The sequence below is a fragment of the Danio rerio genome, chromosome 19 (genome assembly GCF_052040795.2).
Source record: "Danio rerio strain M-AB ecotype USA chromosome 19, GRCz13ab, whole genome shotgun sequence".
Lineage (NCBI taxonomy): Eukaryota > Metazoa > Chordata > Actinopteri > Cypriniformes > Danionidae > Danio > Danio rerio.
Genome location: NC_141039.2, coordinates 916,950 through 930,000, shown reverse-complemented (window position 1 = coordinate 930,000; position 13,051 = coordinate 916,950). Strand labels below are relative to the sequence as shown.

The window sequence follows — 13,051 nt, the reverse complement described above, 5'->3', positions numbered from 1 at the left end:
CTGTAAGGTCATCTGACTGCCCTTGATGTGTTGACAGATTTAAGACGACTTGTTTTCAGAGTCGGACCTTACTGTCGTAATGAAATCAGTCAAAATCAAGACATGATCATACTTTATTGTGTTCAAATGAGCAAAATCTAGAGGCCTTTACCTTTATATAAGACACTTCTGACACCAAATCATCAACTAGAATCCTAAAAACTGTTCCTAAAACTTAGATTTGCCACAAGACTTCAGTCAGGTAGTGTGTGTCAGTCACTCTTTCACAGTTTGCAGCGCTGAAACACAGGCAGTGTTTGCAGAATCAGCCAGACATGTTGCTTTAGAGCATCAACGTTTCTCTGTTTCAGACATTACAGAGCAGTAAATGTGATTACCGTCAGTCGTAAAGCACAGAAGCACACACACACACACACACACACACGCTTTCACTTTCCTATACTGCGCTCCAGGCACAGAAAACACCAGTATGAGCTGCACTGATGGATCTATAGCTTTGATTAACAATTAGACAGCAGAATCAACCTGCTGGAACACACATTGACCTGACACACACACACACACACACACACGTGCTGAAGGTTTCACGTGTTAAAATGTTAGTATGCATGACCAAAGAGTGTGATGAGCAGCTGCAACACAAAACACTCATGACAAACACAGGTGTGCATATAAATTAAAGCAGAACACACACACACACACACACACACACACTCAAAAGCACACACAAATGCACACATAAACTTAAAAGCACACACAAACAAACAAATAAACACACATAGACACAAGCACACACACAAGCAGGGGCCGCTGATAAACCTGTCAGGCTTTATTCTGAGATAACAACCCCACAGCATAAAGACTGCACTGTCGCAGTGTGCATGTGAAGGTTTTCTCTAGTTTGGCGCGTGTGCGGTCGAAACACCTGCGTCTCCATCGAGTCTGAGCTCCTCCAAACCCTAATCAAACACTCGCGCTCCAGCTCAAGACTTCAGCTCTGATTTAAGACCACGATCCGGCCAGAAAGCTCACCGCATCCAAGAATGTGTCACGAAACTGGACACACACACACACACACACACACACACACACACCTGCTGAAGAACAGTGATCAGTGAATCTGCACGCTTCTGTTTACAGTCAATTACGCCCGACATTTACAGTGTCAACTCTTTTACTACACACCTCAATAAGTTGCTGTATTTGTGCTGATTCTGTTATTCTGTGGCATCAAATGCTCTTCAAATGACTATAACATCTCTTATCGGGATCATTTCTGTGACAAAATACTGCACAACAAGACCGTGACAGATCTGCAGTCAATATTAACAGATGCTCTGCTGAACACTGAGGATCTACAGGAGACAACGCATCCGAGAACAACATCTGACTGATCCCAAATCAGCACATTGATGAGTCAAACCAGAGGTTAATCAACCAGTCACTGACAACACACACAGACACACACAAGCACGCACACACACACTGTGTTTATTCTGTTAAATGATGCTAAATAGATTTGTCAGGTTGAATTTACTCATATGTTCACGTTATCAGTATGTTCGTGTGTGTGTGTGTATTTGTGTGTGTGTGTGTGTGTGTGTGTGATATCTCAGTACTGTTGTGCCTAATAACTGCAGTGGATATCTGTGCAGTAGTGTAGCTCAGACATACTGGCCTGTTTTAGTGATATGATGACCATGTAAAGTGAGATAATGCTGCTACTTAAGGAGCCAGTGATGTTCAATCCAGTAATAATATATGAAAAGAGCTCAAGCTGAAGTGAAAGATCTCCTGCACCGACTACAGTGTCTGTCTGTCAGTCCACACAGATATAAATAGAGCTGACTGAATCTCTTCCACTGTGTAAGTGGTGGTTACTGAACGCTAAACTCTGACTGTCCCACTGTCTTTTACCAAACTCTAACTTAACCCTTACATATCATTAACTTAACTTTACCTTAATTCTAACTCAACCCTGACTTATCTCTAACTTAACCCCAAATGATCTCTTACCCAACTTTAACTTGACCCTAATGTATTGTAACTCTACCTTAACCCTAACTTATCTCCAGCTTAACCCAGTATTAACCCAACTTTATCTGTAACTGAACTATATCTTAACCTGAATTTATCTCTGACTTAACCCTAAATTATCTCTAATCTAACTTTAGGTATCCCTAATATACTGTAACTTTAACTTGACCCTAATCTATCTCTAACTCAACCTGATATTAACCCAAACTTAACACTACAGTATCTTATTTCCAACTTAACTCAATATTAACCCTAAATTATCTCTAACTTAATTCCAACTTAACCACAATTTGACCCTAACATAACACTAACTTATCTTTAACTTAGCCTAATCTTATCTCTATGTTAATCTGAACTAATCTCTAACTTAGCCCTAAATTACCGCTACCCTAAATATAACTTAACCCTAATGTACTGCAACTCTAAATTGATCCTAACCTATGTCTAAATTAACCCAATATTAACCCAAACTTAACGCTACAGTATTTTATCTCCAACTTAACCCATTAACCCTAAATTATCTCTAACTTAACTAAACCTTAACACAGTTGACCCTCACATAACTCTAACTTAACCATAACATAACACTAACTTAACCCCAACATATCTCTAACTTAGCCCAATATTAACCTTAATTTATCTCTAACTTAACCCATAACTTAACCCTAACATAACATTTACATAACCCTAACATACCTCAAACTTAACCCAATATTAACCCTAACTTATCTCTAACTTAACCCTAATCTATCTAACTTAACACATAACTTAACCAAAACATAACACTAACTCACCCCCCCAACCTATCTTTAACTTAACCAAATATTAACCCTAACGTATCTCTAACTTAACCCTAATTAATCTAACTTAACCATAACATAACACTAACTTAAAACTCTAACGTATTTCTAATCTAATCATATTGTAATTCTAACGCAACTTAACTTCTTTAACTTAACTCTATCTTACTTATCAAACACAAACTTAGCTAGCTCTAACTAAACACTAACTTAACCCCAACTTAGCTGTACCTTAACACTAACTTAACCTTTACCTTCTTAATGGATTCTTCTAAATGTGCTACAGTGTTAAAAAGTATTTGGGATGCATTTTGATCCTTTCGTGCAGAAAAAAAGACCTGTGTGTGTATGTGTGTGTGTGTGTGTATGTGTGTGTGTGTGGAAACTCCATCCCACGGCGGCATTCTGGGAGCAAAAACTGACCTCTATTTTACTTCACAGATTCAACCCAAACAGTCAATTACTGTCCATGACTTTCACTCAAATGACAGACTGACAGAAAAACACAGAGTCAGACGCAAACACACGCTTCAGAGAGCGGAAAACTCTATTGCACAGCTATCATCAAAACAAACTAACGTAATATGATGGACAACAAGTCAATCAAACAGAAATTCAACTTAGAAAATCTGTTTATTAACCATTTGAATCAATTAAATATTATGTTTTAAATCCTTTTCGTCAGAAAGATTAGAATCAACATTACAGTATAAATGTAAAATCAGTTAAAGTAGTGCTGTCAAACTATTAAATGCATTTAATTTACTATTTTTTTAAAATATAAATATATTAATTAATTATAATCTCGGCTGGGTCAGTTGCTGTTTCTGTGTGGAGTTTGCATGTTCTCCCCGTGTTGGCGTGGGTTTCCTCCGGGTGCTCCGGTTTCCCCCACAGTCCAAACACATGCGCTATAGGGGAACTGATCAACTACACTGGCCGTAGTGTATGAGTTTGTGTGTAGATGAGTGTGTATGTGTGTTTTCCAGTACTGGGAAATGTTTTACGCTGTGTAAACATATACTGTATAGGTTGTCGGTTCATTCCACTGTGGCAACCTCAGAGCCAAAGGAAAATGAATGAATGAATAAATACAAATATATTTAGTTTATCTTATATACACCATACTTTTATATATATTTAGTACAACAAACACACATTATATATATATAATATATATATAATATATATATACACACACATATATATATATATATATATATATATATATATATATATATATATATATATATATATATATATATATATATATATATATATATATGTCTTTTAAGTATGTGTGTGTGTGTACACATAAATGTGTAAATATGTAAGTATTTTATTTTGGATTAATGATAATCATCATTTGACAGCAACAGTACACGCATGTTTAGACGGCTAGAATATTACACTTAGTAAAGCACACGAGATTAAAACAAGCTGAACTTAACCCAATGCTGATTATGACTAAATCTGTTCTTTGTCTTGTTAAAGCCTTCACTAATTATGATGCATTCTACAAGCAGCAAAGACTTAATTACTGATTTGACAGATATGTAAATTGATTTCTGATTCATGTCAATGTAACCTAGAAAAGCTGCATTTAGGCTGAGGGGAAAGAACTGAGAGCTTGAGAAACACACAATTTAAAGGGACGGCACACCAAACAATGAACATATCCTCATCATTTATAACCGTGTGAGTTTCTCTCTTCTGTTGAAGAGTAAACACGATATTCTGAAGGATGCTGGAAGTCCCCATAAAGATAGCTGTACATGTGTGTGTGTGTGTGTGTGTGTAAAGTGATGTAAAGTGCTCTGTAATCCCGCTGTGTAAAGCAGTAAATGTCCTTTATATGCCCAGTAATCTGTCAGTTAACCCTTCATATACACAAACTGCACATCATGACATTTATTCTGTTTGTTCATACACACACACACACACGCGCACACACACACACGCTCACTCACACACATGCACATACACACAAAGATGCTCACTCACACATGCTCAAACACTCACAGACAAAAAGCTCACACACTTACACACACATATGCTCACACACACACACACACGGACACACATATATATAAATGTGTGTTTGTGATTGTACTGTGTGTGTGTTTGTTTGTGAGTATGCTTCTGACTGTATGTTTATGAATGTGTGTGTGTGTGTGTATGTATGTATGAATGAGCGTCTCTAAATTCAGCTCAAGTATCGCTTCACTGTCGCACCTGTCGAGCCTTAAACTGACCACACAAATCAAGCTCATTTCACACACACACACACACACACACACACACACACACACACACACACTTCACTTTTCTATAATCCACTATTATTATATAAATTTACAGATATAAAGACACCATAAACGCATAAGTCAGCCTTCAAGTTGAATATTATTTTCAGTAAACAGCTCATTTTAGGTACACAAACAGTAAATTAATGATTAATGATTTATTTATTTATTTATTTATTTATTGACAGTGCTCAGCATGAACGAGTTCACCCCTCACAGATCTCTCTTTTAAATTAATATTTTCTATAGGACACTTTATACTAATAAAATATCTTATTTCTGTGTAAATATATATTATTTTAGTCTAAACTAAAACCAAATCGGGAACTAATCGAACAAAATACCGTAAATTACAGAGTACAAATCAGTAGCTGATACATCTCAATGAATATTTTAGTCAAAAATATTAAATACAATTTTAATAACAGGCAAAAACCAAGATGACCATAAAAAGAATAATTTTTTAGGAATAATTTTTAGGAATAGAAAGAAAAGGAATTTAAATAAGGTGAAAAAGATATATATATATATATATATATATATATATATATATATATATATATATATATATATATATATATATATATATATATATATATATTCCTAAAAATTATCAGGGACCAACCCTTTATTTTAAGGAATATTAACTGAAATTCACCAGAATATATTGTCTGTATTTACTCATAAATGAATGCAGATATTTATTTATAAAAGGGGTGCACTTTTTATTCTTAACACTGTTTACCTATTTATTATTATAATTATCACTTTTAATCGATCTTTTTATTATAAATCTGCTTTGAAATGACAATTAGTGTCTGACAGATAACCCTATTATATCTTTCTTTTCCTTTTTATTCATTTAAAACCTATTTTAAATATATTTTAATCATTTTTATTGTTGTTTTTCTGTTTTACACTTGTATTTTATGCTTATTTGGTTCTTGTTTATGTAAAGCACTTTGAATTACCATTGTGTATGAAATGTGCTACATGAAGAAGTTAACTTATTAGTTTTTACACATATAAGTGAATCGAACATAAAACAATTAAGTTGTCCCCAAAACAAACTCGGGAATTGTGTTGTTTCAGCTCATTTTAAATAAGTTTGAACAAACAGCTGACATCATATGTTTTGAGTATAATAATAAACTTGCTTATTGTGAAAGCGCTAATTTACAAATTAACTTGAATTAATTTTGATTTAAATGAATATTGTGAGTGTTTTGTAGAGCCCTGACCTTGTGGGGAGCCTTGAGGAGCCGGTGCACTCCCGCGATCTGGTTGATCACCGGAATATCTTCCCGGAAAGTGTACACCGGAGGTCTGGTAGGTTCGGGGAAATTAGTACTGTTGAACGGATCGGTATCGTCTAAAAACTGAACCCGACACACGAACGAAGACATGCTGCATCCATTCACGGGACACCGGCGTTTCCAAGCACGTCCTTCCTCCAGGTAACGACAACAAAAACACGGTGAGCGGGGGCCCTCGGAGACTTTCAGCGCCGTAAGGGAGTCTGACAGACGGGGAAACACAAGCGACTGTCCGTCTGGTTCACGGGCGGCTGACGGTGCGGGACACAGCCGGAGCCCCCGCCGGTTAAGCGCTTTAACGGCGGAGCGCCGCGCGGGAAACAGCGGCCTCGAGCGGACAGAGAGAGCACTGCACCTGTAAATATACTATGGGGGAAAATGAACTGAGTTCGTCTGCTTATAGACTACATCCTAAAAGTAGGTTATGTGAAGATAAAGTGCACACACTTTTAAGTGTGTAACAGAAGAGAATGAAGACTTGAGGATTTAGCTAGCCTACTACTTCGCTAACGGACCGCTAATTACCCTGTCAATCATCTTGTCGGATCATCCATATTTCCTTCATATTTACAGTCCGTTTGAAATCAAAAGTACAATGTTTATTTCGCTAGCTGACATTGTTATTCTTTAGGTGAACATCTAATCTGTGTGAGTAAATGAATAGAGTAAATCCACTGAAATTGTTTGCTTTGGTCATTCTGAGCGTCTGCTTCTGCGTTTGGATTGGCTCCTCTGATCATATATACAGCTCCACTACAGCTTGGTCCCGCATTCATTTCAAGAGAGCGCTACCCTGTACTAAGATGGCGGCTCTATTGACGCATTCCTTCCAATAGACAACAACAAGGTAGGCGACGTCTAATGTATATATCTATGTCCTCTGATGATGTCAGTTTGACGCCTCAGCCACAATTTTCGTAGCCACGCCCTTCTTCCTGTTAAATTTGTGCAGACTGATGGAAATTGTTGATTCTGTTTAAATCATCCAGAGTCGTTGACTCATCTTTTTTATGAGTCAACATTCAAAGACGTTTTGGGAAGATCTATCATTGTATGTCCAAAAAATCAGGTTTTAGATGTAATTTGATCCCCAAAAAATTTATTTTTAATTTTGTTTCAAACAATTCATTCTTGGAATTAATAATGTATCTTTTGATTTTATTTGGTGTATTTAATATTCATAAATGCAGATTGAATAACTCTAAACCATGTTTAAAGGTTTCTATTATAGATTTTCACTTGTATATAGACTCACTCCAATATTTAAGCAAAAAATATGAAGATTCAATTATAGTAGCAAAGGAGCAGAAGGTAATTGAATAGTAAACTTGCTGTCAATTGTACGGGTCAAAACATAATATCATTGTAAAGGTGCATATGTTGAAGCTGTCTTTTTATTTATTTATTTCATGTAATTTATATTTTAGTTTATTTTATGTTATTAGTTACATTTGTAGTTTTTGGATGCCATGTTTAAATTGTATATTTGCTGTTGTTTAAATTAAATAAAAAATTAATCAATTAAAAAAGACCCTCTTACTGTAAGCTTCCTATGAAAGAATCATGCGCTAAAGAAAGCCCCGCCCCCTACTCAATATTCTGTTTCAGCTGGAGGTACATCAGCATATCTCTTCTTCTTTTATTAACCTGACCTGAGAGGTGAAATAAAGAGGTGAGTTGTGAGATTGAGACAGCAGAGAGCAGCAGAGACTGAACATCATCAGTCACCGGTGTGAAGAGGAAACACTCTGTGTGTGTGTGTGTGTGTGTGTGTGTGTGTGTGTGTCTCTCTCTATCTATCTCCCTCACACACACAGTCTTCTTAAATCTAAATGATCAAATAAACTATAATATATCATTGCAAACTATGAAAAATACAAATAAAAAAATCCCTGGAAGCCGAGATTAAAGTCCCATAATAAAAATAAACGTACAACACACACACACACACACACACACACACACACACACACACACACACACACACACACACACATACACGGGTAAACACATGCACACAAACACAAAAACACACACACATTCACTCACATGCAGTATTATGTGCTACAGTAAACACACATACACACACACACACTCACACACACACAGATACTTGCAACACAACAATACACACACACAATCATACACACACACTATACACAAACACAGATAGAAACACTTACAAATACACATGAACACACAAATATACACACACAGGTACTTACACACACTGTTAGACATTTCTGTAAATTACACAGTTATTTACTGTATTTCACCCAGTGTAATACTGCAAATTCCTTTTACGGTAAATAACTGTATTTACCGTTGCATTATGGGAATTTAGTGTGACGTCGAACAACATATACAGCGATGTACTGTATTTGTAAAAATTCGTGTATTATACTGTATTTTCCACAACTGCTTCAACGCCACCTTGCGGCGATTCGACTACTCTGCACCACATTTTGCCTGAGGACCCTGGAGCAATTCTGGAGGACAATTTATTAGTGTGCCTGAAGAACATACTGGATTTAACAAACTTTACTCTGGTAAGCTGAGGCAGTGTTTCATTTTACAGAATGTTTTGTGGACGAGAAAAGAACAAAGAATAAAGTTGGCTATTATTATTTTCTCTGGCTTGGTGTTATTTCGCCCATTTGAGAAATATATCATCTATTAAGATGTTACCTTTATTTAATTTATTACATTAACACTACTATTACTTTAAATAAGACTGTTTATGACTATTAGCCATTTTTCTCGTCATATCTTTTTATTTATTTACATAGGAACCGGTGTTGCAGCGGGTTTTGGTTTAGGAGGGAACCAGAGGTATGCAGACAGTTTTGGAGGACACTTAGCACGAGACAACGGTCCGGCAGAGAGTGTTTTCCCCCAAAAGAATATGAATGAAAGACCATCAAATAATCCAGGTAAAAGCGCGTCTGTCTGTGCTGACAACACTCGACATTGATTTGAGCACCTCTATTAGCATTTGTTTGCTCGGCAACATTGGCTGAAGCGATCTTAAAATGGTAATGTTAACTGTTAGCTAAACTGAGCTAAGTTTATACTGAATTGGACTCAAACTCATTTTAACGTGCAACGTTTAACTTATATTGATTTATACTATATATATTAGATGTTGTGAACTTATTTTTCTCTGGTTTAGAGTAACTTATAACGTTAGCTTGAAAAAATAACATCGCGACGTAACCTATAACAGTAGTTCTCAAACTTTTTTCATCAAGTACCACCTCAGAAAACATTTGTCTCTCCAAGTACCACCAAAATGAGCAGTATTGAAATACAATAGCATAGTAGGCCCAGTAAAGCAGCTACAACTCTGCACAGTTAAAAAACGTTGCAGATTACCTCAGAAATATAGGCTTTATGTCATATATCGCATATTATATACATCATTTTTGATAAATTTTTAAATGTGTGTAGCATGTACATGACATACATCATTCCTCCGTGTACCACTAGAAGAAAGCCTGCGTACCACTAGTGGTACACGTACCACAGTTTGAGAACCACTGACCTATAAGAACGTTAACGTAAATCTATAACGTTACAATATGCATAGAGGTAAAGTTGGTTTTATATTCGCACATTCGTTCATTTATAAGTCTCTATACTGTTTACCATGTTACTTTGAATATTCGATCAGAATTAGCATGCCAGTATGACTTGAAATCAACATTAACACTGTTTATTTGACCGTGAGCATGTTGTACTTTGATAGTCATTAGCTGCTAAAATGATTTCGCTATTTAGAGTTTGCAAATAATACTTTTATGAAATTAAATTATTTAGGGGGAAGTCTGAATCTGCTAATATAAAACCAATTTTACCTCTATGCATTATGCTAATAACCACCTTTTTGCTATTTATTGTTTGCTAAATATTTTTTTATCACAACTCTTGACATTTGGTTTAACATAATTGTTACCATTATATTTTTTCTGTTTAGATATGGCACTGGCACAACAGCAGTTTTTGTCTGAAGAAACAAACAGCATTTCAGAGGAACATCTTGATCAGCACAGCCTTATGCTTAAAAAATAAGCAAGACCAGTAAGCAACCAAGGTAAACAAATAAAAAAAAGTTGTGTGGAGGTTGTGGATTGTAGCATGGTATTCTTATCTGTATTTTTGGCTTTTTTATGGTCTCAATATAGAATACTGGGAGCCTGCCTGTGCAAACTGGACCTCATACAACAGTAAGTACTGTACATCTATTTGTTTCTCAATATATTAACGTTACTTTTAATACAAAATGTGTCACATGTTTAGTTGCGAGCTAAATAAAAAAATCTTTTTCCCTTTTTTATTAAACCATTTAGTAGGGTTTTTTTTCATCTTTGTTTATAATATTTTTGAGCAGATTGAGGTCTGTCATGGGTCAGACATTTCAAAATACAATAATTAGTATTGGGATACATGCATTTGTCTATGTATTAAATGTCTTTTTCCCCATTTCATGTTGCCTAAATATTTTGTAATAAATAAAATAATACAATTTTTTTGTATAAATAATTCCAGAGGATGAAACAAAATGCACAGCAACAACCAGAGTGAGCCAGAAGATAGCAGGAGAAGTAGTGAAGAAAATGACAACCATGAACAACAGTGAGTTATCCTTCTTTCACCAGCTAACTGAGAACTTGGATTAGGTGAGACACTCTCAATAATTGTATCAGTATTCAGTCAGTTTTAGTTTATTAGGAATACATAAAACAAATAGTCTAATCTGTCCTGCTGTGAATCAACCCATCACAAATGCTTCAATGTTTTTGTAAAACCTTGTTAGGGGAAAAAATAAACAGGACATTCTGGTTAGTTATCTTTTAAACATGGTAGTGAGCAGGTTATGAGCAGGAGCCAGTTGCTCAGTACCAGCTGAAAACTACCCCAACCTAGCTGCCATGCTTCAAAATAATTAACCAGTATATGATTTATTTTTTAAACAAGCTTCTTCTATGCTTATGTTAGTCTGTTTGTCCTTATCCAGAGTTCTTCATAATCCTGGACTGGGCCAAATCCTGACCAGATGCTGTGGTGGTCATGGAGGAGTGAATCCTAAAAGACACACGTGATCAATGAGTTTCCGCATTGATCCAATGGGCCAGCCTGACCACCCGCTGGTGAACTTTCAAGCCTCTGGTGCCTAGACTGCGGCCTTGCACAAGTTTGGCTAGAGGAGAACTGGTCGTGCCCAACTGAGCCTGGTAATTCTCAAGGGATTTTATTCTACACTTTCGTCAGTTGGTGAAGTTTGTTTCATGCCACTGTCGCCACTGGATCACTTGGCTACGATTGGTGGATCGGTGGATTTGCTCTTCAGTGTTTGGACTTTCAGCAGTGACATTTACTGCTTCAATTCTGAAAACTGGACTGAAGCAGCTTCAATTTACAAGAACTTCTATGTTAAGCTGCTTTGACATCATTGATCTACATTGTAAAAGTGCAATAGAAATAAAGATGAATTGCATTTGAACATGTGAATTCAGACCTTGTTGAGCATTTGACACCAGAACTAGTAATATTTTAAAGTTGGGTTGTTTCTGAGTCGGCTAATAGTTACAAATATTTATTTTTCCAACAATATGCAATTCAGAAGTTTAAATTTTTATTGTACATGTATGTTCTAGTGCTTTGTGTGATTTATTTATTTTTAATGTGTTGATTTTATTGCTTAATGTAATTTTCACACATTTTCCTTAAATGCTTTAAGCATTATTAATGTTTTAAAGAATGGAATATTTTGTAATTGTGTCTGGTTTAATGTCAGTAGTACTTAGTACAATTGGTTTTTTTTTCTCAACAACATGCAGGTCAGACACTTAAATTAGTTTTGTACATGTATGTTAATGTGCTTTGTCATTTTCAATGTTTTTTTTCTTAAAATAAAATATTTTGAATGATTGAAATGTAATGTTTTTACACATTTTTAAGCTTGTTTTAAGCATCTCCAATGTTTTAAATAAAGAGTGTTTATTTTGTTAATATTTTGTAATTGTGTCTTTTTTAGGTCTATAGTATTAAAATAATATTAATAAAATTATATTATAAAATATTTAGGACAAAATTAAAAGTTTTACAGTAGCTAACTGTTAACTTAGGTTTTTACAGTAGTTAACCATTTTCAGACACTACGGTAACATACTGTAAACGGATTTACAGTTGTATACTGTAAATCTAAAATACAGTAACTTACTGGCAACAGTGTTGCCAGTAAGTTACTGTAAAAACCCTTTGAAATGTCTAACAGTGCATGCACACAAACACACAAGAGGCATCCAATCACATCATACACAACACAACACACACATAACATACTCTCTCTCTCTCTCTCTCTCTCTCTCTCTCTCTCTAATAGATATATAGTCTGGTTATTATTGTATGTATATAGTAATAAAGTGTTAATAAATGTCTGTTGATGAGTCCTGTGATGACTTCAGAGAAGTGTGTGTGTGTGTGTGTGTGTTTACCTGAACAGGTGAATGATCTCCCTCTGCTCTTATCAGCGCTGCATTAGTCATTTACAATCATTAATGAGCTGCAGAGGAAACAAACAGGAAAGGTA

General features: G+C 35.4%; 1 protein-coding gene and 1 long non-coding RNA gene across 10 annotated transcripts in view; one reads left to right on the top strand and one right to left on the bottom strand.

The window, feature by feature from the left end:
* fhod3a (formin homology 2 domain containing 3a) overlaps positions 1-6,727 on the bottom strand; it is a 57,144-nt gene extending 50,417 nt beyond the window's left edge. For all 8 annotated transcript variants that reach the window (XM_087295131.2, XM_087295132.2, XM_087295133.2 and 5 more), the window contains exon 1: positions 6,385-6,727. In XM_087295131.2, coding sequence (XP_087151257.2) covers positions 6,385-6,549 — 165 coding nt within the window. In that variant the 5' untranslated portion in view covers positions 6,550-6,727. The remainder of the gene's footprint in view (positions 1-6,384) is intronic.
* Positions 6,728-9,339: 2,612 nt separating this feature from the next.
* LOC148679752 (uncharacterized) lies at positions 9,340-12,471 on the top strand. 2 transcript variants are annotated; one of them, XR_015945277.1, is made up of 5 exons: positions 9,340-9,392; positions 10,436-10,552; positions 10,644-10,685; positions 11,008-11,094; positions 11,477-12,471. It is a non-coding gene; the product is annotated as an uncharacterized LOC148679752 (long non-coding RNA). The 2 variants fall into 2 exon arrangements; XR_015945278.1 differs by having other exon boundaries at positions 11,008-11,138.
* Positions 12,472-13,051: the final 580 nt, after the last annotated feature.